Source organism: Aristolochia californica, unplaced genomic scaffold (assembly GCF_029961685.1).
Source record: "Aristolochia californica isolate CCGP_79_NKW_82.1479 unplaced genomic scaffold, dmAriCali1.0.hap1 SCAF_5, whole genome shotgun sequence".
Lineage (NCBI taxonomy): Eukaryota > Viridiplantae > Streptophyta > Magnoliopsida > Piperales > Aristolochiaceae > Aristolochia > Aristolochia californica.
Window position 1 is genome coordinate 39574187 of NW_027182214.1, and position 27021 is coordinate 39601207.

The window sequence follows — 27021 nt, forward strand, 5'->3', positions numbered from 1 at the left end:
TCGTCTCTGTTCACCGTCTCAGTTCCCTCTCGTCTCCGGCCTCATCTCTCAGTCTTCTCTTGCACCCCCTCTCTCGTCTCCGTGACTCCCTCTCTTCTCTCGGGCTCGCTCTCTCTCGCTTCTCTCTCTCTATTCCCTCCCAACCTCCCTTTCTTCTCTGTCTTCTCCCTCTCTTCTCCCTTTCGGCTTCCCACTCTCTTCTCTCTCTTGCTAGTCTCCTTTCCCCCGAAAATACCTTCCGATTTCGTTCGATTTCCCCATTTCCATTTCGATTTTCTTCGATTTTGGACATTTGGGCATCGATTGCTTAATATCTACTTTGATTAGGCATCGATTTCACCCTTCGGCTTCGGATTTCCCCAAATTTCAGAAGGTATGCCTAAACCCTAATTTTTTTTCATTAAATTAGTGTTTTATTTGATTTAAATTTATTTTCAGTGCGTAATTGGGGGTTATTTGTGCATTACTTGGGGATTTAGGGTTACGGTTTATAGTCTAAATTCTTGATTCGTGTATGGATTATTTTTAGGGTTTGCTGCTTGGTATTTAAGGGTCCAGTAATTAGGGTTTAGGGTTTATGGTTAAGGATTTAGGGTATTTTAGGGATTAGGGTTTTTAAGGTTTAGGGGGTTTAGGGTTTTTAAGGTTTTGGGAGTTTTGTGTTTTTAAGCTATAAGGTTTTTTGGGTTTAGGGTTTAGGGCTTTTAATGTATTAAGTTCTGGAATTAGTGTTTAGGGTTTAGAGTTTAGTAGGTGATAGGGTTAAGGGTTTGATGGTTTAGGTTTTTTTTTATGGTTTGTGTTTTGGGTTTAGGGTTTAGGGTTTAGGGTTTAGGGTTTAGGTTAAGGATTTAGGGTATTTTAGGGATTAGGATTTTTAAGGTTTAGGGGGTTGATGGTTTTTAAGGTTTTGTGTTTTTAAGCTCTAGGGTTTTTTAGTTTTAGGGTTTGGAATTAGGGTGTAGGGTTTAGGGTTTAGGGCTTTTAAGGTATTAAGTTCTGGAATTAGTGTTTAGGGGTTTTTAGTCCAATTCAAACATGGTTGAGTCGCCTACACGGGCGTCCATTAGCCAACGAAACCCGACCCCTATCACTGACGAGGTACAGTTCATAGTGACTGCGAAGTTATATGGGGCTCTAGTAGGGGTCTTCGGTGAATTTGGACTTGATGTGTGTGTGTTTTCATTGTTTAGTACATATGCATTAGTGAAAATAATTTAATTAATTTTGAAATGTGTGAGAATGTTGTTGAGAATTTTTGAAGTTCTATGGAATGTTTTTGCCATGTGGTGAGGAGATTCGGGTATTTTACATATCCACCACATGGTATTTTTTTTACGGTTTGTGTTGGTATTTTTTTTTATGGTTTGTGTTTTCGTGACGAGTAAAGGTTGTCTGATAAAGTTTTTTCCGTGAGGACCATCTCGGATTTAGATTATACATGGCTGCAAGAAGACAACCAAGTGGTCGAACATATGATATTTTGACATTCGATAATGATAGCAAAATGCTCGATCTCTTGGTCGAGCAGGTCAATCTAGGGAACAAGTTGCCTAACGGGATGTGGAAGCATGAGGTATACATGGACCATGTAAATAAGTTCAATGAAGACACAGTCATGAAAAAAACTGTTGTGCAGGTGAAGAATCAAACAAGAGCATGGAAGAAAACATACCAAACGGTAACGAGCTGTATCAACACCAGTGGGTTTGGTTGGGATGCAACCACACAACGAGTTACTGCATGTAATTCTGTATGGCTTGATTACATAAAGGTCAGTAAATCTGTATGGCTTGACTACATGATGTACTATAAAATATTTTTTATGTTTTCCACGTTAGTATAACTCTATTCAAAGACGTCTAAATGATGTTTTATTCTTGTAGGAGCATAAAGATGCTGAGAAGTACAGACGTGAAGGCTGCCCCCTGTACGACAAATTAGCTGTAGTGGTGGAAAACACAATTGCGGTAGGGTCAGGAGCTACAACCTTTGTAGATCAGGGCGATGAGGTGATCCGTGAATCAGAACATGTCCCGATGGATGAGCCAGAGGATGTTGATATAGTTAGGGATACTCCATCACCATTATTAAGCATAGATGAGTCTCTAGGTAATCAATCTGAAAGAAGTAAACGGTCATCTTCAAGTCGTCGTAGAAAGAGAACCGAAATGCCCGATGATGACACTAGTAGAAGAATCTTTGATGCAATAGATCGAATTGCTAAGACATTTGAGAATTTCATGATGAAAGACGATATTGTAAGAGATTGGGTCAAAGCCCTCAGGGAAATCCCAGACTTGCCTACAGAATTGAAGTTTCGCGCTCCTTCATGGTTGGATACGCCAAGTAAGAAGGTCATGTTTACGAAGATGACAGTGGAAGAGCGGGTCGAGTGGCTTAAATTTTGTTTTGAAAACTAACTGTAATGCGTTATAAATACACTATTCTTTTGGAATATTGTTATGTATTAGGTATGATATTTGAATTATGAGGTTGCAAGACTTATTAGTATGGTTTGTATTTAAATTTGATATGTTGTTGTGTTTATATATTGCATGGATGAATATGGTGCTTTGAGTATGGATGTGGAATGTGGATGAATGTAGGATGTGGGAATGTGGATGAATGTAGGATGTGATTGAATGTAGGATGTGGGAATGTGGATGAATATTGTTGTTTATAGGTGTGATTGCAAATAGGTTATAATTGAAGATTGATGTTTACTTGTGTTTATGAATTTTAGGCGATTGAATTTGTGGATTTTCATGGATACTATGACAGACGATGAAAAGGTTGCAACTATGGTTGCATTCACAACTTTGTTGATCGCCATGGAAAGATACTATCTGTACCATTGCAACAGACATGTACCACATTCTTGTGGGATGAATGGTCCATTGTATTTGCAAAAGGCACTAGACAAATCACCAGTTAAATTTCGGAAAGTTTACAGGATGAACCAACTGGTATATCACAAATTGGCAGATATACTTACTAGTAAAGGGTTTTTATCAGCAACAAAGACCATCTCAGTTGAAGAATAACTTGCATATTTTCTCCTAACTGTTGGTCAAGGACAAGTGTATAGTGTCACAACAGAGATGTTTGATAGATCAAACTGGAACATAAGTAAGTATTTCAACAAGGTGTTGGATGCAATCCTCAAACTTCACTCTGATTACGTCAAACGGCCTTCAGGACGCACACACTCGAAGATTTTAACCAATTCAATCTTTTATCCCTACGTTAACGTAACATCACTTCCTATAACTAAATAATTTTAGATTAATATACAAAGTTAGTAAATATTAATTGAAAATGTATAATTAGGATTGTATTGGAGCAATTGGAACTCATATCAAAGCCAACATTCCACTTGAAAATCAACCAAGGTTTTGGAATAGAAAAGGTTATCTCTCACAAAATGTGATGGTTGCATGTTCATTTGATATGCAATTCACTTATGTATTTGTTGGATGGGAGGGGTCAGCAGTTGATTCTCGTGTACTGAAGGACGCATTGACTCGTCGAGATAAAATCTTTTTACCTGAAGGTAAGTAATATATTTTTATGCAGTCATTTTTTATCTATTTATCTTCAATTATTTTATGTGGTATATAATTTATATTATAGGAAAATATTATCTAGTCGATGCTGGTTATGCAAATCTTCCGGGATTTTTGGCTCCATATCGAGGAACCCGATATCATCTGCAAGAATTTGGAGATAATATTCCTAGAAAAGAAAAAGAATTATTCAACCGAAGACATTCATCTTTACGGAATATTATTGAGCGAACTTTGGTGCTTTAAAAGCTTGATTTCAAATGTTAAAAGGCACTCCTCCATTTTCTTTTAAGATCCAGGTGAAAATTGTACATGCTTGTTGCATATTGCACAATTATATACGTGCAGAAGATTATGATGATATATTTGAAGATGAAGATGATGATTTGGGTGGTGAGCTCAGTGGAGGAGGTGATGCGGTCTAATTAGGTGCAATGGATGATACAGACAACGACGATTGCGATGATCTTGAGGATGTGGGTAGCCAAGTAACAAACATTCGGAGGCAGAGTGCATTAGAATTCACAAGAGCCGCACAATTTCGAGATGCCATATCGACTTCCATGTGGAACGATAAATGATGGTTTACTCTTATTACTTTTGAACATACGTCATTTATATGTACTAAACTTGTAACTTGTTGATTTTAATATTAAAGGCACGGACTCGTTATTTGAATAATTTTTTTTAGGTTATTTTCAATGTTGTATATGTATTTATTTATTAATTTTTTCAATTTTATTACTATATTAAACTTCATATTTAAGTCTCTGGTAAATAAAATATAATTAAAGTATGCATTTGATTAATTAATTACTTTTAATTTTGTCAAAATATATTATTAATTAATACCATGCGAATCTATCTTATGTTATTAATATAATACTTTTTATTCATTAATCATAATTTTTTTATTTACTCTATTGTATTAGTGATTTAATATTGGTAATTAAAATATTGGTAACTCAAACACTTGGTTTAATTAAATTATTTTTATAATTATAAAATCAATGATTTTAAATTTCTAAGATGAAGATGAAGTTGTCCACACTAACACCCTATTTCGAAGATTTCGAAGATGAAGTTGTTCACACTAACACCCATTTCGAAGATGAAAATCATGTAGATGCATAAGATGAAGATGGAGATCAAATTTTCATTTTGTTGACTGGGGGGAGGGGGGTTCAAGTTCAAGTGAATGAACTAGTTTAAGTTCAAACACTTGTTGGTGTTAGTGTGGATAAGTTCAAGTGCATTGAAAACAGTTTCCAATGTTAGTGCCCAAAATGAAAAATATGATGTATACAAGAGAATAAGTAATTTTTTTATAATATATTTAAATAGAACATATACCTAAATAGATAATTAACCAAAACAAACATAGTTACTATACTAATAAGTAATTTAATGTAGAATTAAAATATATTAATTAATTAAATGAGATATTATATTAACAAATGATTACAATTTATTGTAAATTAATATAATAATTACGTGTGATAATTAACTGTGCACTAATTAATTATAAAAATTAGATAAATAAAAAGAAAAAAATAATAGATCGCTACAATATTCAAGTTAGGGGTTAATCAAATCAGGAGGGAAGTACGAACAAGGGTCAAGTTTAGGGTTCATCAACTTGATTCCTTTTCTCCTTCACCTTTTCCTCTTTTAGATTCTCCTTCGCCTTCTCTAGAAAAGTAAAACCTTAACCTAACGATAGAAGATCTCATTTGAAGCTGCTTGGTGATGGGGATAAGATAGTTCTCCTATGGTTGGCCATTTTGAAATGGCTTCAACAAACATTGGTAGGTAACAACCCATATAGCGGCTTGGACAACAATTGGAAGAGTTTCCCTAGCAAGCAACGGGTGTGTAAAATTGGAGGCATTTTTGTCAGAGTACTAACCCACATAGACACGGAAACTTGGCACTTAGGTGGCCAAAGACAACGACACTTCGATTGACCATTATTTTGTTCTCCACGGAGCCGTTTGCGTGCTGCTGTTGTTGAGTCTTAGATCTCTTTTATGGATCACAGAGATCCATCCAATGATTTACATATGATGAAATGAACGTGTAAATGCCGGTCGCGACATTGTACAGATCAGAGGCGAAGTCGCTGACTCCAAGTGGTAGTGGAGAATTAAGGCATGGAGTTCGGTGAGAGGTTCCCGTAAACGGTTGTCGAAGCGCGGAACGAAACCAACACGGAACACCACCGAGATGTCCGAACTTTTGAACTGAGAAAAAACTGATAAACAGGAAAGCCAGAACGCGAGATTCATATCTGCGAGGGGGCTCACCGAGTCCTGCAACTTGCTAACTATTCGTTCAATCGACTGTATTTCAATTCAACTGCAAAAACAGTCTCGAAAAAGGAGGTGGAGAGCCGATTTAGAAAAAAACGAGAAGTTGGGCCAATCAGGTCAGCAAGACTGTCTTAAATGTTAAAACCGCACTCTTTTGAAAATTCAATGTTTTTCAGATTTTCCAGTTGTCCTTTCGAGAGATGGGGGGCGTGTATTTAAGTTTACTCTGACACTCGCAGAAAGAGAGAAGCTGGAGGTCACTTTCTTCTCCTCTGACGACGAAGAAGCGGTCTCTTTGCTCCTGAGAGGAGACCTCACCATGGACAGTGACGAAATTATCTCTTCCAAGGACAGAATCCATCTGGAGGAAAAGCTAGCGACCGAGGCCGCCGACGAGACAGCGCATCTGATCAGCCGTGGTAATTCTGTGCCTCTGATTCGTCATGTAAATGGCAATCCGGTGTCCGGACTATTAGACTACTGGCATTCTCTAAACTCCTCACATTACTCCTATAAAAAAATTGGATGGAATTTACATTGCCAAAGTTGACCTCATCATCCGTATCTTGGTTTATATATCTTTTGTGAATCAAGAATAAGATGTTCGTTTTATTCCCAGACATCTTTTTTATTTTATTTTTTAAATTTGCGTCTGTCGTTTTACTTGCATATTTTTGTTTAAGCTATGTTGCTAGGGCAATTTCAGTATTTTTTCTAATATAATTTTTTTTTTATCATTTTCTCGAATGAACTTGTTTTAAAATTTGAATGCCACAAACATCAAAAATGAAATTTTACTCTTGTGCTGAGAAAAGATGGATATATGTTGCAAAACCTCCTGTTTCCACATACAGAAGCTTCAACTTTAAACAGAGTGCACACCCTACACAAAAAAAGGACTTTGTTTACTGCAACTGTTAGTCAGCATGATTGTCCTTATTCTTATCTAATACCAAAACCAGTTCCGGGTTTATAAAATTTATGCATTTTAACTTTCGAACTTTTATTCTAAAAGCAGTTGAAATTGCAATTGTACTGACGTCCTTTAAAGACCTTTTCTGTCTGGAGGCACTTTGTGCTCAACATATTACCAAATAAGTGTACATTTGGGTAATTTATTGGGCTTCCAGAAAAGGAAAGAGCCATTGGGAAAGTAGAAATGCAGATTCAAAGACTGTTCGACAGTATATTCTAGGAGTTATTCTTGTGAAAACTATAAATGATGAGACTAGAGCATATTTTACAGGGATTTTGGAAAGCAGAGATTATGTGCTTTTGGTAATGTTTCATATAGGATGAGCTAACTATCACTAAAAAAGAAAGCCATGCAGTTCCAAGAAACAAAAACCATACTGTCCTGTGTGAAACTTTTTATATTTGTACAAGTGGCTGACTTAAATTTGAGGAAAAAGGATTATGGATGTCAGTTCTTTGAAAACCGACGTATATATTTATAGCTTTTTTATTTTTCTATGATATCCTTTTAATTTATTTATTTTTATTTAATAAAATCTTCTTTCTTGTGTTTGAATTGCTATAGATCCTTGGTATCAAGTGGGTTTTGTCCTCACAACTGGAGTTAACAGTGCCTATGTCTTGGGATATTCTGGCGCCATAATGGTTCCTCTAGGTTGGATAGCTGGTGGAGTGGGATTAGTTTTGGCAGCGGCCATATCCCTCTATGCGAGTATACTTCTCTCCCGTCTTCATGAAGTTGGAGGAAAGAGGCACATAAGATACAGAGATCTAGCAGGCCATATATACGGTCTATTACTTACTGAAACTTCTTTAGATTTTATTTTCAATCTGTCTGCTGTCATTGTTAGGAATCTGTAGTTATTAAAAGCTCCGTGAATATATTGTGTTTTATGGTTTATTTAAGAACTATCTTATTTCTTATATCGTCCTCTAAACTGTCTACTGAATGAATTCACGTGCTCTTGGTCTAATGTCTGAATTTCGATGAAACATATTCCCCTCTTCAAGTTCGTTTCTTACATGACAAGCCACAAGGGTCCTAGAGAGCACCTTGTTTTTTTTAAACAATCCAGCAATGTTCTGTAAATATGTCACAGCAGTAAATTATCCTAGTTTGACCATTTGAAGGATCGCCAATTTAGAAGGCTCAGATGTAAAATTCGGATGCATTGGTTATTTCTGTTAAATATGATCTGTGGTTGCTCTTGTTCAATCAACTATTGCAGGACACTCTGACATTTAAATTTCTTCACTTGGCTGATGTATTCTGATTGTGATGTCTGTCTGATGGGCCATTTTTCTAATGGTAGTTCTGGTTTTTTAAGAAGGTACCATATATGGTGTGCCACATGCTTTCCTATCTCTTTTGGATTCTCTGTGTTATACTTGCCGTAGCGATAACTTCTTTGTTTTACATGTCAAGGGTTGTTTGAGTTTCCTTTTACCTCCTGACAGATGTTTACTGCAGGCAAGAAAATGTATTATCTGACATGGGCGTTGCAATACATAAATCTATTCATAATCTGTACTGGATATATCATTTTGGCTGGGCAGGCTATGAAGGTTAGTTGAATTTAAACTGTTTACTCATATAGGACTCCAGATTAAAGAATATTTTTTTCTTATGAGCTCTTGCATCAGAAGATCATTTCTAGAAGTTCAAAATTCTGATCTCTTGCATCAGAAGTCACTTGAGAATAAGAGTTAAGCGCAGGTAGGCTGGTTTTTAAGCTGGCACTTGTTCACCTACTTAATGTTCATTCTAATTAATATGGTACTTATCCCCTGTTCACATGAAGCGAAGGACGGCTTTGCCCTTGCCTTGGCATGAGACGAGCCAGCTGGGTCAGCTTCCCTTCATGCAGAGGGAGGAGAGGGGCATATACTAGCTTATGTTGGTCAATTTTCAGCTTAACAGTTAGCATAGTTTGAGCATCATTGGATTTTTGTTTGTACTTCTCACCAGTAGTCTTGGCAACACTCTAAACAATGTTGATATGTATGTATATATATGTGTTATACATAGAGGGCTGATCCAATACGAAAAACCGTTTGGTGCGAAACATGCGAAACGGCTATTTCAGCCTTTAATCATGATCGGACGGGTGAGATATTGTTTCGCATGTTTCGCACCTAATAGCTTTTTGTATTGGATCAACCCTCATTATACACACACACACACACACACACACACACACACACACACATATATATATATATATTTGAGTGGTGATGATTTTATTGAGGGGAAAGAAAGAGCAACAGGGGGAGGGGAGGCTCTCCAGAGAATACAACAGAAAATTAAAGAATACTCTAAACAATGTTGATATTAAAGAAAGAACAGAAAAAATTCAATCCATCTTACACCAGTTATTATAATGCCTAAGCATTGTTTACTCTATAGCATAACGGGAATCTTCCTTTGTAACCACTGGGAAAAAAAAAAGAAGAAAAAATTCAGCACATTGGATGTCAGTAATTGTAATGCCTGAGCATTATTTATTCTTCAGCATAATGTGAATCTTCCTCAGTAACCACTGCAATGAGCAGCTAGTTTAGCAAGTAAAGGGTTAATTACACTCACCCCCTTGATTGTATTGTTATGTATTCTACAATCATCTCTCCCCCTTTTTTTAAAAATGATTGCCTTTAAATTCTAAAAATTAATTACGGGTCCACCTCTTCACCATAAGTGGAGTCTCTTGTTTTGCCTCTTCTCATCAGAGAAGGGAGGAGGGGATTGGGGGTTTGTGCTCTCTTCTGCTGCTCCTCTTCGTGAGGTAGTGGGAGATTCCGTTCCACCCTCCTTCTCTTTGAATAGAAGAAGAGGAAATGGTGTGGCCTCCACCTGTGCCGAGAGGTTGGCCCTCTTTTTAAAAAGAATACAAAATTTTGAGTTTTTGTCATTTCCAAAATCCTCCATTGTCATGTGGAATCCTGTTGGATCCTGTCAAATCTTATTTAATATGTTAAAATTAATTTACTTCTATGTCCTGTAGACTCTTGTATGATCTTCTTTATTATCTCATCAACTTGCTGTTTGTAATCCTTTTTTCTCTAATTTCACTGCATATCTAAGCCAACTTGCCACCTTCATCTTTAGTAGGAAGTGCTACTTGACTTCCTCAAAGCTGTTTGAATGGTTAGCCTAACAATTGCCTTTGAAGAATTTTACCTTCAACATTTTGAGGATGCACACATTGCATATCGTAGGAGCTAACTCCATCTTTGCCAGCCAACATCCTAGGCTTGTCATCCTCTTCAATTTCTCAGTCCTTTTGAAAAACTGAGCCTAGGCAATAGTAATAGTCTCTTTGGGGGGATGGTTTGACCTCAAACCGCGTTAGAGACATTTTCTCTTGAAATTTTCCACTAAACCACGGTGTACCTTACTATGGTAAATTGGTTTACATTCTTCTACAACAGTACTTGGTGTAATAATTAACCTTTAATAAAATGTACTAGATATGCTGCATCTTCCTTGAAAAAATCCATGTTATAAAGCAGTGGACTGTCCTACACATGCCTGTGTGTTAGATCGCTCTTCTTAAAAAATAAAGATTCGTAAATTGGTTTATTTTGAAGCTCTTGGATTTTCAAGCCTGCTTTTGTAGTTTCATTTTATACCATTTCTTGATTTATCAACCAATACCATTTCTGTAGAATGACTTATGCCTAAGGGGCCACAAGTGTCAAGCACTTTGTTTTACACTGTAGGACTCTTGCGTCCTGGATGATTTAATGACTCTCTTAGGACATTGTTTCTCCTAGTACCAACTGAACTAAAGCTACTTTCTTGTCCCAGTAAATGGGTTCCTAATTGGATAAGTAGGCTGCAGTAGGTTGACAGTGGTGTAAAATGTTTGCTAATCATTAGAACTTAGTCAAGCTGAAAGTTCAGCTTATATATTCTATGCAATCTTTTTTTTTTTTTTTTTTTTTTTTTGTGAAAAAGTATATATTCTATGCAATCGATACAAAAGATATTCCTACTGTGACCTCTTGAGCAAATGAATCGTCATTTCTTGCATTATTTTAAAGATTTTTTATGAGATTTATATTATTTTCATTTGAGCTTTTGCTTTAGATACCAGATGCATCATTATATCATTTCTAGAATTTGTGAGCAATAGTACTGGAGTTCTTTTGTTTTACTTTTCTAAAAATTAAGGTTTTTGGTGGCGGAAGGAGAGAGAAGTGAGAAAAAGAGAGTAGGAGAAGAGAGAGATTGAGAAAAGAACCAAAAGAAGGCTCCCCCCAGCTCTATTTAATGATAGGGTTTGATCAAAATTACAATAATACCCCTATACGTACAATAATACTTATTCTCCTTATATCTCCCTAACTATGTATCCTATGTACACGAAAAGTTAACCAGTAACATAATCCAATGCATAGAAAAAGATTACATATAGAAACAAAACTACGAAAGTAGTGAAATGACCAAAATACCCCTGGGCATATTTTCTAACAACTTGAATATTGATCTGCATGAGGTTGTGCTGTACAACTTCATTTCAGGTTTGACTTATTGTAATTTATATTTGGTTCTCACAAAGCATATTCGCTTTCAATTTTGGGCCTATTGGTCCACTCTTCATTGGGCTTTAACAATGCTATAGGTAGCCAAAAAAAGCTCTTTGCATGCCCTGGTATCACATCTTAGTTTGTACTAATACTTGTGGGTTTGTTCCTCTTTATTCTTGGCAAGTATCTTGCATTACTGGAAAAACTCTTTCAAGTTAAAGTTGCAAATTTAGTGCAATGGTTCTGTAAGTTGTTTCTCAGTTCTTGTAAATGCAAATTTAGTTCTATTGCTTCCCCAATTCTTCCTACATCTGCAACATAGTTGGTCTTACTATTTACCCAGACTATTTGTAGACCTTGCTGCAATGTGATGGATGTAGACTCAATCACCAATACTTTTAGTTTTCAGAGAATAAAGTGGTTCTACATTGTCCACCTTGCTCATCTTGTCTATTTATCAGTTACTAAAAGCATTCATGCTCTCAACATGGAGAATAAGCTGACACAATTTTGAGTAAATAGGCCTTGTCAATTTCAGTTTTGGTCAGTTTCTCCAATTTTCTTGAACTTCTTTGTCTAATCTACTCTTTTGGCAGGCAATCTATCATTTGTCTAATCTACTCTTTTGGCTTTTACAGGCAATCTATATCTTGTATAGGGATGATGGTGTCTTGAAGTTACCATACTGCATAGCAGTTGCTGGCCTTGTCTGTGCCATCTTTGCATTTTCAATACCCCATTTATCAGCTCTAAGGGTTTGGCTTGGAGTCTCAACCTTCTTGAGCCTAATATACATAGCTGCAGCCCTAGTGCTGTCAATCAGAGATGGTACCTACTTCTAGTCCCTCTTTTTTTTTTTTTTTTTTTTTTTTGTTGAGAAATGTGATGAGCTTTTGTTAGATGCAAAAGTGGAGTACAAGGTAAAGGACATTGCTAAAGTACAACATAACATACAAGGGAACCCACAAGGGGGTTGGAAGATACAATTGCTAGAATCTCTCCAAAAACTTCTGCTTTAGCTAGTTTATCTGGGAAGGAATGTGCTGGTCTTGGAATATGCCTCCGTGCAACCGTCCTTGAACTTGAAAAGTCAGCAATCTCATCATATACATATCTCAGTTTCCATGGAGGGGCCTTTTCCTTGCTCATTCAACCACTTATGGCTGAGTCCCTTCTTTTGCCTGTTATAAGAGCTTTCAACTCTGTGTCGTTGGAGTTGCAGATTCCTGCTGGACCGAAATATGCGAGAAAGGTTGATCCACTGCTATTCTGAAATGAGCCTAGGGATGGCAATGGGGAGCATGGGAGGGCTTAAATGGTAACCTCCCTGACCCACTTGATAATGGATGTGTTTCTCTTAAACCCGCATGTGGATGGGATGAGGATGGGTTTAACCTTAAAAATCCAGCCCAACCTGAGATATAAGTATATATTTTATTTCACAAACACACCCTTTATCTTACTTTAAATGATAGTATATGTAAAAGAGTGAATTTTAGGATTTTGGAGAGAGACAGAGACAGAGAGAAAAGATGGGAGAATTCAGAGCGCTGGAAAGTCTTTGGTTGGTGGGTGCTCGACCCCAGGCTTTTTATGAAGTTCTGAAACAAAAATTGCAGAAATGCCCCTTCTCACTTAAAAACACTTAAAACCCTTATATCTCCTTACATGTTCAAATTACATGAAAATTGAACTAGAGATAAAATTAAACACATAGAACAAGATCGTACAGATGCTGGACTTTATAGTAAATGCAAAGAGATAATATTGCTCTTCAATAGATTTTCTAACAGTATAATAGGAAAAAAAAAATTTTTGTTTTCTTTTTTGTGGGGCAGGTAGGCGTGGCAGAGACGAGATTAGAAATCTAACCCTTTCATGGGTTTTCATGGTGCCAGTTTGGTGGGGCTGGTTGTCACCATCCATAAATGAGCCCAAGTTCTAGCTGAATTCGAGCTGTCAATCTAGAACCATCGAACTGGAGTTTTATCCAGCCAGTTGGGGGAATCTTCCAAGAGATCATAGTCGGGGGTGTTCGACTTTTAGAATTGATAATTTGCTGCTAGAATCTTCTGATGATTACTAGGAAAAAAACACATTTCATGAAGTGAGCTGGTCTACAAGAATGTTCTACGCATAATGTTGAATTTTTGGAAAAGAAAAATAATTCATTGATTTTATTAACTAAGTACAATGAGCCTCAATTTATAATAGAGGAAACAAGTAGAATCGTATTTCAATTAAACTACCCTTGTCCCGGTTACACCCAAAGTCAAACACTAAAAGATAAATCCAAGAAAAATTAAACAATCAAACATAAATAAAAGATGAACATAACTAAAACAACTTTAGTTGAGATTCTTCTATGGGATCTCCTTCCCATGAGACTTCTCTTAGACTCCACCATATTAATTTTGGCTCTGTGAGACTTCTTACTATGAGAATCATATAAGACTATCCCATATCTTGTTTTTCAACATGCTCCTTCAAGTTGGAGTTTATAAATTTAACTTTCAATGAAAAAGATTCTTAGTCTTCAATCTGCAATGGCTAATTTTTTATCTTATGTTCTCCCCCTTTCTTTAATAATTTGGTAACAATAAAATTACCACAACATGTGGAATAAAATATCTTTCTTGTACTTTTTTTCTACTTTTCCCCTTCTATCTGGGAGGTATTAGCGAGATCCTAGGTTGAAACAAAAAAATAATTGTAATAATTATCTCCTCCATTAAGGTGTTTCGAGGATAAGTACTTAGTCGGACATAGACTCTCAAAAAATAATAAATATGAATGATAAGAAAAAAAGTGTTGAAACCAACCTTATAAGATTTTGAATAAAATATTAATAATAATCACTAAAAGGGGTAATGCCTGTCACTCAAATAACGACAATAAAAACCCAAAGGATACCAATAAAAAAATCTCAATGGACTTAAGAAACACCTCTTTTTTTTATTTTTTATAAAGATGTATTTATACTAACAAGAGAAAATTTACAAAGGGAGAGGGAGCAAATCCCTTACAACAAGAGATTGCAGGGGAAACTCCCTCCTTGGCAAGCACATCTGCTGCCGAATTTGCAGATCTCAGAATTTGAGACCAAATACAAGACAAAGATGATACAATATCCAAAATCTCCTAAAATATGTCCCAATGCCTCCATGGGGGAGGGGAATTACGCTGGCACCCACCAATCACATACCTTGGAGTCCCCTTCAATATGAATAGGCCCACTGCAGTTGTCTTTAAACACCCGAAGCCTATTAAGAAGGCCATGTAACTCTGTTGACGTAGAGTCAGAGATACCTAAAGGACCAGCAAAGGAGAAACATTGATTTCCAGATGAATCCGAAATCACGCCCCTAAAACCAGCGATCCCTGGATTGCCAAGAGAAGAGCCATCAAAATTCAATTTTAGGTAACCAGTATCTGGGGGAGTCCATTCCTTCATAAGTTGAACCTTGGTTCCAATGTGCATCCTTGCCAACTTCTTGAGGTTGACTTCTTGTCTAGTTTGGACACAACGTAATCCACATTAGAGAAAACTTCAATCATCATATGGCCATTGGGCCTAAAGAAAAACCCTTTCTTGGTCCTCCTTTAAGATACCTCAAAATTCTTTGTACAACATCTAGGTGTATTTTGCGAGAATGCTCCATAAACTGACTCACTACACTCATTGCAAAAGAGATATCAAGTCTAGTAACTGTTACATAAATTAACTTGCCTACTAACCTCTGATACTGTGTTCTATCATTTAATTTTGCACTTTGATTATCGTGAAGATCATGTCCCGCTTCCATGGAGTATCAACTGGTTTTACTTCCAGGAAACCATCTCCTGGAGCATATCAGTTATATATTTTCGTTTTGTCCTCACAACCCCTTTGCTTTTTGCCACTTCAATGCCTAGAAAGTATTTCAATAACCCCAAGTCCTTGGTTTGAAAACGTGTCGACAAATGAGACTTAGTATCCTCTATACCAAAAATATCGCTTCCAAATAGAATTATGTCATCTACTTAAACTAGTAGCATCACAATTCTAGAGGACTTCTTCATTACAAATGAGGAGTGATCACAATGACTCCTCGAGAATCCCATAGATATCACAACACTGAATTTTTCAAACCAAGCTCGCGAACTTTGCTTTAGCCCATAAATTGCCTTCTTGAGTTTACAAACTTTATTTGTCTCCTCCTGAGCAATATACCCCGAAGGTTGTTCCATATATACCTCTTCTTCTAGATCATCATACAAGAAGACATTTTGGATGTCCAATTGACATAGGGGCCATCCTTGATTCACTGCAACTGAGATCAAAATACGAACAGAGGATAACCGAGCAGCAGATGAAAAGTTCTCAAACACATCTATACCATAAGTTTTAGTTTACCCTTTTGCTACCAACCGAGCTTTATACTGCTCAACAGAACCATCAACATTATATTTTATTGTATAAACCCATCTGCAACCAACAAATGTTGCCCCTGAAGGTAAATCACACAGTTTCCAAGTGCCCCGGTCTACTAATGCCTCCATTTCAACCTCCATAACTTGCTTCCAATGGGGAGATAAATGAGCTTCCTGTACTAATGAAGGAATAGTGGAGGTAGAGATGGACAAATCAAACTTTTTATAGTTGTCAAATAAGGAATTATAAGATACAAAGTGAGACAAAGGATACCGCATACCTTTTTTGACACCTTTCCTGAGTGCAGTAGGATCCTTAGATGATTTAGAGTCATGAACCAATATGAGAGAGGAACTTGAAGCCTGAGATGAAACTTCTTTTCTAGTGCTTATACACTTGCAAAGGTTTCTCAACAATGACAACTTATGAACGTCCAATAGGTTCATCAACTGGCATAGGATAACAAGTTTAGGATCAAAAGGTATGACAGGAGTTGAGGGAAACGATGTAGATGAAAAGAAGGGAACATCCTCGAAGAGTGTAACATTTGCAGACACAAATATTTTTCTGGTGAATGGGCAAAAACATATGTATCCCTTTTGTGTGCGAGAGTATCCCAAAAATATACATTTAATTGCTCTAAGTGACAATTTATCCCCGGAAGGTCCCAATACATATGCAAAATATACACAACCAGACACCCAAGGAGAGAGAGGAAATAAGGGAACTGATGGTAAGAGGTCCTGAATAGGAATTTTACCTTCCAAAATAGCGGAAAACATTTTATTGATAAAAAAATAAGCAGTAAGTACAACATCACCCCTGTATGACTTGGGTACATTCAAGTGTATCATCATTGTCCTAACAACCTCCAATAAATGACGATTCTTACGTTCAGTTACATTTTGCTGATGAGTGAAAACACATGAGGTTTGATGAATAATTCATTGATTTTGATAAAAAATATGAAATTTGTGATTCATGAATTCAAGGTCTTTGTCAGTACATAAAATACGGAGTGAGGCAGCAAACTGGTTCCTTATTTCATTGAAGAAAAGTTTTAATACATCAAAGGCCTCGGATTTTTCCTTAAGAAGGTAAATCCAAGTGCATCTACTAAAATCATCAATAAAAGAAATAAAGTTCCTATGACCAAACTTACTAGTCACTGGATAAGGACCTCAGATGTCTGAGTGTACAATCTTAAACAGATGACTGGATTTGTGAGGTGAGACTAGAAAAGAACTTTTGTGATGCTTGCTCAATTGACATGACTCGCGCTTAAAAGAAAGACTCGAACGAAACTCTGTAAAGACTTGAATTAGTTTCGCTGCAGATAGATGACCTAGCCGAAGTGCTACTATAGAGGAGAATCTACCGAGTGTAACACTTGAATATTATCTGGTTGGTGGCTCTCCAAATAATATAGTCAATCTCTCTCATGAGCGGAACCAATCATCATCCTCGTTGTGAGATCCTGAAAAATGCAGTGAGTAGGATAAATGTGAGAGAACAATTTATAGACTTGGCTAATTGACTAACAAATAACAAATTTAAAGGAAACTTAGGGGCAAGAAGCACTGATTGAGGAGATAAGGAGGCTGGAGTGACATTTTCTACTCCTTGAACAAGAGAGGTAGATTCATCAGTTAGATTTACATGTTTTATAGACTCCTTCAAATCAAAAAACAATGATGATATACCTGATATATGCCTGGAGGCCCCTAAATCAAGAACCCAGGATGGTGATGAGTGAACATGATAAGCTGGCATAATTGAGCTAACACTGGTAGGAGTAGGAACAGGGATGGAAGCATGAGTCACGGATGCAAAGGGTGAGGTAATAGAGATTTGAGCCATCCACTATGCAATTTGCTGTTACTGTTGTATCAACTGTTGCATCTCAGTTGGAGCTCCTGGTGTAACAGAGGTAGAAGAGTCTGAATGTCCACTTCCACTATCATGAATGGTGGAGTTAGCCCATGTAGGTTTTCCAAACTTAATCCAACACCTGTCAGAATAGTGATTATTTTGTCCACAGTGAACACATTTTCTTTTTGACTTACCATCATCGTGTCCTTTACCTCAACCTGAGCCCTCTCTACCTCGGCTTCTACTAGTACTTGAGCGATCTCTAGAGGAGTCTGTGGGGACTGATGTAGTGTTTGAAGCATTAAGAGTAACACCTTCATTATCTTATCATCTTTACCTGTTTTGGGTACCACAGTCTTCTCAATCCTCATAATGAGATTAAAGGTGGTAGAGAGAGTAGAGAGAGTAGGTATCTCATCTGAGGCTAATACTTGAGCTTTTATTCCATCAAATTCAGAGCCTAACACATCAAGAAATTTTGCAACCAGCTACTGACTTTGTTGTTCCTTCAATTCCTTTTCATTCGTAGTAAACGGATGATAAACATTAATCTCCTACCATATACCACAGAATGCACTGTAGTACAATGTGACAGTTCTATTGCTTCTTTGCAATCCAAAGAAATCAGTATATAGCTCAAAGACTCAAGAGAGATTACTCTCCAGAGCATATAAAGACTCTAGGGACAACCACATTGCCTTTGTTGTTTCACAATTCATCACTTGATTTCTCAATGTTGAATCAATACTATTGACAATCCATTGTTAGGACTTAGACGCCCTAATTCAAAACTAACGAGAGAAAAAATAATTAACCCAGAAGAAGAAAAAATAAGCAAGCACGAAAGTACAACAAGATTTATACAGGTTCGCCTCTAGGTGAGACTACGTCTTTTCTTCCGCTGCTGCAGTAATCCACTGTGAAGATGAAATAGTTTACAAGAGAAATTGCACACACTCACAAGTGTTTTTCTCTAACCTCTCTCGGCCGCAACTGATGATTTTACTCCGGGTCATAAAACCCTAACAACGGCGCCCCCAAATATAAAGAGAAAACTAGGGCAACCGCAATACAAGAGTAAAATTCCCAAACTACCCTTAATGATCCGTATACCGACTCAGCGTACGGCGTTAATTAGGTTCCACAACTTAACATCCAAGTCATAACCTGGCTGTCCTATGCCTCCCAATCATCATTTGGAGGAACCGGAGGATCATCTTTAATGAATTTTGTCTTCTTTCTGCTCTTCAGATACATTCTGACAGATTTAGCCCAATTTAGATAATTAGACTGTGGCAGTTTCTCAGATATAATCATAATTATATCCTTTCCATCATGTCCTGAATTCTCTCTAGATGGAGTGTAAACTTCTCCTGCATCGGCCATATTATTGAGAACCTATTAACACTTCCAGAAAATTTCTAATTTATCACTAGAGTGGGCCCCGCCTCGCAGAATTAGGTTTTGGGCAAAAGACTAGGATGTGTGCGCTTTAATAGATCAAGAACCAGTAGCATGCATCGAATTCAATGAGAATAATATAAATTACTCAATTAGGGCTGACGTCAACCAAATCTGGAATGATGCAAGCACAGTTACTGGGATGGGTGATGCACATCCCAAAAACTTCCAATATAAACCCAGTTAGGACAATTAAATCATAGAGAATCCCTCAATGATAAATAGAAACCAATAACCCTAAGGTTATGGTAGAGAAAAAGAGAAAAACTTGAACTTTCACGAACCAGTAACCGAAGAACTTGTAAAACCCTTATTCTAGGAAGTTATCCTCTTCTAATATGATGGAAAACTGTAGTAAGATGCTCCTAGAAGTCATCTACCGCTCTGATACCATTTAAAAATTAAGGTTTTTGGTGGTGGAAGGAGAGAAGTGAAAAAAAGAGAGAAGGAGAAGAGAGAGATTGAGAAAATAACCAAAAGAAGGCTCATAACTCTATTTAATGATAGGCTTTGATCAAAATTACAATAATGCCCCTATACATACAATAATGCTTATTTTCCTTATAACTCCCTAATTATGTATCCTATGTACGTGAAAATTTAACCACTAACATAATTCAATGCATAGAACAAGATTACCTATAAAAATAAATTTAAGTGGTAAAATGACTAAAATACCCCTTGACATATTTTCTAACTATCTTCTACCCTGAACAATGGTAGATTTCACTGCTTCTCCCTTGTTTAATCATTCAAAAATAAAATTTGAACTAATTTTATCTTCCAAAATTGCTTTTATCTTTTATGTGAGCTGGACTATCCAAAGGTTTTCTAAAACTAATTTTTTTTCAGAGTTAATTTGTGATGTTCAAGTGAAACATAGGCATATAACTAACATGTTCTGCCATATTTTATGTTCTCATAGGAATAAATTCACCTCCTCGAGATTATGACATTCATGGAACAAAGGCCTCCAAAATCTTCAGCTCTATTGGTAGTGCGGCTAGTCTTGTTTTCGCTTATAATACAGGGATGATTCCAGAAATACAGGTAAGTTGAGGTCTGTCGTCACTGACTAGAATTTTTTGAAGAAAAAATGTTTACTATATAGCTAACACCTCCCCCCGGATTCAAAAACACCTTAATCAAAAAGTAATTATTTTTAACCCTATTTAATTAAGAATAGATGAGTCCACCTCTTCTCCTTTTTTACTTTGACTTTGACACTAGGAAAGTGGTAGTGAAGGAGGATGTTCCTTCCCAAAGAGGGAGAGGGAGGGTGGGGGGGAAGGAGAGAAGGGGGCATACAGAGGAGGAAGAAGCAGATTTTTGTGTGAGAGGAGGCCACCTCTTGCCTTCCTTGCACTTAGGGGAGCATACTTCTCTCCTCTGCGTACTGTGTAAACAAAAGGGAGTCAAGAGGTCAGGATGCAGGCACTGCTGTGAAGCAACGTGCCCCACCTCCTTTGGGTGAAACCAGAAGTTGTGAGCCCTCAATGTGTTGAATCTTCCTAAAATAAATTAAAATTTATGATAATATAATGGTTATTACGGTCCTTAGAAGCTAAAAAGAAAGGAGAATGGGTGAATATAATCATCAATATGGCCGAAAGTTTTTCAGAATTAAAAAAGGATAAAAAAAGAACTGTAATGAAAAATAATAATATGATAGGATCAACCCATTGTGCTACGTATTGGACTGAGAGTTTAATTGGGTTCTGTTGGAACTGAGGTTCCATATACTGAAGTAGGACAGCAAGGACTACAGGTTGTAGGGTTCTAATATGTGCTGAATTAGGTCACAAAGGGGTTGACTAAAAAAATCAGGAAATATGAATATTAATTGCATGCTAACACAATAACAAACATAGCTTAAACAATGATAATATGGTAAAGTCACTATAGACATGCATAACAATCACTAACTAAAAGAAATAAAAAACAAAAAAGAATTTTGGTGAAAGAACTTGAGGTGAATGTGAAACTGTAGAGAGATGTTGTACTTGAAGGATATATTGTGAAATTGAAGAAAATGTACTGTAAATTGAAGGAAAAAGGGTCAAAAGAGGAAAAATAACAACTTTAGTATCATGCTTACAGGAAAAACGAAAAAAAGTGACTCCTTTTCTTGCTGAAATATAACTGGAATGGAAGTACAATGAAGAAAGAAATTTTTTGGAAGGTAAAAATTAAGAGAAAAACAAAGAAAAGAGAAAAGTAGGCATCACACCTGATTTTTAGAATTCACTTCCAAGAGAGAGAGAGAGAGATGTCTCACACCCAAACAACATAATTCTGGAATTTCCTTCAAGCTGTACAGGTCTCTGGTGGCTTTAAATAATGACAAACCTAAAATTTAATGGCCCAGATTTAAAACATCTTATTGACTGAAATTAAAGGCCAAGATTAAAACTTAAAAGAATCCTAATGGACCTTATAGCAACACTAAAAAGTTCCATCAAACTGAAAAATAGAAGTTATAATAAAACCAAACTATTCACAGAAACCAAGCAAAACATAACCCACTGAAAATAAAACCGAAATTACAACTAGAACTCATCCAATTTCCAAAACCTACTATTTATAGCCAGTAACCTAGTATTTCACGAGAGGATCAAACACATAGAGGGTGGTTGCCATTTCCAATACGTCCTTTGTGAAGTCTTCAGAACAAATTGGTAAAGTGTTTACAAAACCCTTTGAAAAAATGAACATCTGGTGTTATGTGAGAAGCTGGGTCTTTTTAACATTTAATCTCCAGCTTGAGGGGGAGTGTTGAAATACTGGTACTAGGGTATTTTGGTCTTTTCACAGACTCATTTAGATCTCATATAGTTACAGCAGGTTAGACATCATGTCTGGACTTTATGTCTATTTTTATTAAGCTCTGACTTGTATTTAGGGAATTATAAGTATATTTGTATTGGAGGGCATTATGTGCATTTCATGTAACTTTCACTTAAGTGAATGAGATAAGGAGAAGGATTGAGTTCTGAGCCCTCAATGGAACGCAGACTAAACAGCTGCTTCTCTGTCTCTCTTTTGTTTTCTCATTTCCTCTTTCTCCCCTTCTCGAATCTCATCCATATTGCAAATTAACAAAACACTTAAGTGTTTGACCTTCCATAATGAATGACATTTAGATAAAAAAAGCCATGGTATGCCTAAAAGGATATGTGCAACGTCCATGGGAGCAACATCAACCATATGCAATCAGTATAGGGAGCAGATTGCGAAGGAACCAAACACCTATGCTTGATTGGAATGGTTGTTTGGTCAACCCAAGCCACTTTGTAAAGACGTGGGTGTGGTTCAGGTTTTAAACCTAGCCTTTCAGTGGCATTTTTTGAAAGAATATTCATGTTAAGTGTGGAAAAATCGTTGTCCTCCTCCAATCATCTTCACACTCTTAGGTTGAGTAGCTATGCACCTCACAACATTCATGCGAGTCATCTCATCTCTTGGCTTAACACTGTCCTCATTACTTGCTTCTTCGGCCTCATGAACAATGCATTCTCCATCATATTCCTCTTCATCTCCATCTTCAACCCTAGTATAGAGATTCCTTGTAGAACACTATTAGGTACAGTGGCCTGCACCCCACACTTATAATAGACTTGTTTGGTGTTGCCCTTGGAACCCTCAGAAACAAATCCTTTTCCTTTGTTGTCTTGAACTTGAGGTTTGGACTGGTTGCTACCCTATGTCACTGTTGAGTTGTTAATTGTAGACCCTATTACTAGTGAACTCCTCAACTTGGGAAGTAAACCTTTTGGTGGTAGTTTCTTAGCATACTGTTCCAACTTGAGGGTTATTTGGAAATTGGATGAATTTTGGAATGCCTCATCAATAGAGTCCTAGTGTGTGGAATCATTGCATGTCTAATTCCAGGTCGTAACCTTGTTTGAAATCGAGAAAGTGTCAATCTAGGATCTTCTTGAGTTTCACAATGAAACATCAATTCATCAAATTTCCTCATATATTAAAAAACTTTGTTATTTTGTTACAATGTTTGCAATTGGGCCATAGATTAGACGTGAAGGTATTTTTCTTTGAGTTTTTCTTTCATGTCATCCCATAAAATTATAGGATCTTGACCTAAATGTTGGATTTGCCTTTCCAGATTAGTCCAGTGAAGTTTGGCTTGGCCAGTTAGCTTCATCTTGGCAAAACTCACATGTTGGTTATCCGTCATGCTATTCTAATCAAAATAACTATCCAAATCAGATAGTCAATCAAGAAAAACCTTTGGATCAAATTTCCCATAATAACTATGGGTCTCAAGTTTATCCTTTTTAGTAATATCACTCACCCAGTCATTCTCATTAGGACCATGTCATGGTCCTGGGTCTTCTCACTCCTCTCCTAAAATGCCTGATGTGGAGAACGTGGGCCTAGAAATGTTTCCTTGAGCTGATTCCCTTCTAACCTTTGTAATAGCTACACCGGTAATGGGAATTTGGCTGACTGTTTCCCCTCTTATTTTGCCCTTGTCCACTAAAATGATTAGCTACCTCTAGACTCATAAAATGTTCTTGGTCACCTTGGAAAACCTATCAACATATGTAGTTCACCCAACTTAGCATTGATGCTCACTAATAACTCCACCATTTGTTCTAGGGACATGGTTTTGTGGTGATCTAACCTACGAGTGGGCATACACAGGGTAATAAGAGAAAGGTATGAGAAGGTTTAAAATAGTGCACCAAAAAAGGCTCTAATGTCAAAATAGATGTAGAACAACAAGGACGTAAGGTTCTAGGGTTCTAATAGGTGTTGAATTTAGTCACAAAGGGCTGACTAAACAAACCAGGAAATAGGGTACATTAATTGCATGTTGCCACCATAAGAAAAATAACTTAAACAATGGATATATATGCATAACAATGGAAATAATTTTAAAGTTACCACAAATATGCATAACAAGAAAGTGCTGCTAAAGGAGAAAATACCTGACTGATGAAAGTTCTTAACACATCTGGAAGGTTAAAAGACAATAAAGTTTGAAAGGGCTCAAAATAGGTCAGAAAAGGAAAAAGATGTAGTTTTCCAGGTTTGTCGTACTTTGGTTTAGGTAATCTAAACAAGAAAATGTCATTTTGATGAAAGAATTAAAGGTGAATGTGAAAACTAATATTCCTGTAGTTGATGCTATAGTTGATGTAAATATTCCAGAAAGTGAAGAAAGTAGTGAAATTTGAAGAAAAGCAGATCAAAGGAGGAAAAACAGTAACTTTAGGGTTTGCTACAATATTTTGCTACTATAAAAACGAAAAAAAAAGTGGCTTCTGTCTGCCTGAAATAGAACTGGAATGAATGTACAGCGCAAGTAGTAGTTTTTTGGAAGGCAAAAAGTAAGAGAAAAACAAAGAAGTGAGGAGGAAGGAAGCATTACACTACTTCTAGAATTCACTTGAGAGAGAGTTTCACACCCAAGCAACATAATTTTGAAATTTCCTTCAATGTGCCAATTACAGGGCTCTGGTGGCTAGATTTAAACATCTTAGTGATTGAAACTAAGGGCCAAGATTAGAACTTAAAAGAATCCTAATGGACCTTAAACCAACAATTAAAAGGCCCATTAAACTAAAAAACGTAAATTAAAAATAAAAACAATAAATTCTTATGGTTCAGGAGAAAACCCAAGTAAAACATAACCCACTGAAAATAAAAGCGATATTACAACTAAAAACCACACAATTTCTTAAACCTGTTAACTAACAACCAAATATTAGGCTCTTCATTGAGCCAAATAGCTACACTTCTCATTTTTTTTTTCTTGAACTTGTTTGGAACTCTTTATCCCCATCACATACCATGCTTACTTTTGAATTTGGCAAACCTGCTTGACCAGACCAGTCTGACCACCAATCAGCTAATCCACTTGGCTAAACCTGTCCAACCAGCAACCAGCCTAGTTCTGGATTTGGCCTTCTGCTCTAAACTGGGGGACTTTTAGCTTGAGCTCTTAGGTTTGAGTCACACATATGGTTCCGGTGTTAACAACAAAAGCAAAAAAAATAAAAAAAATGACTGGTTCTACCAGTTAATTTGGTCTCGTCACCTCAAAGTTTAAACATGAGACTCTGAAGACCTGAACTCATGACCTTTTAGAAAGGGAAATTATCTGACCTCCATGCTATTGTCAAAATTGTATCGCAAATTAAAAAGTTAGATGTCTATAAACAAGTATTCTATGACTATATAAAATTGTTTTTAATTTTATTACATCTTATGACATCATCCTGATTGAACCCTGTTGAACTCTGATTGTTCTGAAATGTTCATCCAGCCAGTTTGAGTGGCTGTTTCTATAATGTTGGACAACCTCATATTTTTGTCTCCCTCAAGCTGCCAAAGAAACTGCTTAGTGGTTCTTGGTTTATAAATGAGATAATTAATTGGAAATAACGAATGCAGCTGCAAATTCATTTTATTTTGAATTATTGTGTATGAATTCTCACTTTCTATGGCCTCAATTATTGTGAAGGCTACGGTGAAGCCTCCCGTGATAAAGAACATGCAGAGAGCACTTATTTTTCAATTTACTGCCGGTAATTTGCCCCTGCTTGCCGTAACTTATGTGGGCTATTGGGCTTATGGATCCTCAACATCAATATACCTCCTCAACAGTGTTTCAGGTCCTCTTTGGATTAAGGCCGTAGCCAGTGTAGCAGCTTTTTTCCAGTCAGTCATTGCTTTGCATGTAATTTTTCACTCCTCAACTCCTTAAATTTAGAAATGAAAAATAACAATTCAAATTTTGGAATTTTCACTTAGTTGTTTGAAACATGATCAAAGGTAAAGGGCAGTGGTCCAACGAGTTCCATTTTTCATCGAGTAAAGGGGGCTTGATGAATTGACGTTGGTGATACCTCATGTATTAGTGATAGTAATACCGATTGTTGCTAAGGAAATGGAAGAGTTAAGACTCTAGTATAATGGTTTGCCATATTGGGTACCCAAAAATCTGATATGTTTAGACCTACACAACCATATGGAGTTTTGTGGCTGTTCTTGTGGATGTACTGAGAAAAATGGTCTGTTTCACAGTCAGTTAATAGTTTTTTTTTGTGACTTCATGGGAGAATCTCTCTTTTTTGCTTGGAAAGTTACAATTAGTTTTCCAGGGAAATTGAAAGGTTTTGTTGTCCCATGTGTGCTTTCCCACCGAAAGATGACTAATCGTTTTTGTGTTGTTGTTCTATTTGCAGATATTTGCAAGTCCTACGTATGAATACATGGATACTAGATATGGAAGAGGCAAAGGAAATGCATTATCTTTCCATGTTCTGTCATTCAGAATATTAGTTAGAGGGGGTTATCTAACAGTAGTCACCTTTTTGGCAGCTCTTCTACCTTTTCTGGGAGATTTCATGAGTCTCACCGGGTCTTTGAGCACTTTCCCTCTCACCTTTGTTCTTGCCAACCACATGTACTTAATGGTGAAACGAAACAAATTGTCAGCACTGGAGAAGGGTTGGCATTGGTTTAATGTTTGCGGGTTCAGTTGCTTAGCAGCAGTTGCTGCCGTTGCAGCCGTAAGGCTTATCATAGTGGATTCTCGTAATTACAGTCTATTTGCTGACATTTAGGCTCCAATTGACCTAGATGTGGATGTTCGGATCTTCCTAACCTTGTCATTTTTGGGTAATAAGGTGTATAAAGCATAGCATGCTGGGGGGGTAAACTATGAACATGGTCAGGTATTCTGTAATGAGACTATATATCAAGTAATGCATTCTTTTTTTGTGAAATTATTTTATTTATTTATTTTTTTTTTTCCTGTGTTCTTAAACAAAGCCATTCATTAGTAATCGAAATCCGAATCAGATGACTCTTTTCTTCGTTTTCTTTCATTTCTGGTCCCCGCCACGAAGATCGTATT

The 27021-nt window shown here is 36.7% G+C and overlaps 1 protein-coding gene across 1 annotated transcript; it reads left to right on the forward strand.

The window, feature by feature from the left end:
- Window positions 1-5576: 5576 nt before the first annotated feature.
- LOC137966295 (probable proline transporter 2) lies at window positions 5577-26902 on the forward strand. Its single transcript, XM_068812875.1, has 8 exons — window positions 5577-5997; window positions 6121-6300; window positions 7422-7646; window positions 8328-8422; window positions 12025-12214; window positions 20059-20183; window positions 25624-25839; window positions 26348-26902. The coding sequence occupies exons 2-8, from the start codon at window positions 6201-6203 to the stop codon at window positions 26726-26728; spliced, it is 1332 nt and encodes a 443-aa protein (XP_068668976.1). The 5' UTR covers window positions 5577-5997; window positions 6121-6200; the 3' UTR covers window positions 26729-26902.
- The last annotated feature ends 119 nt before the right edge of the window (window positions 26903-27021 follow it).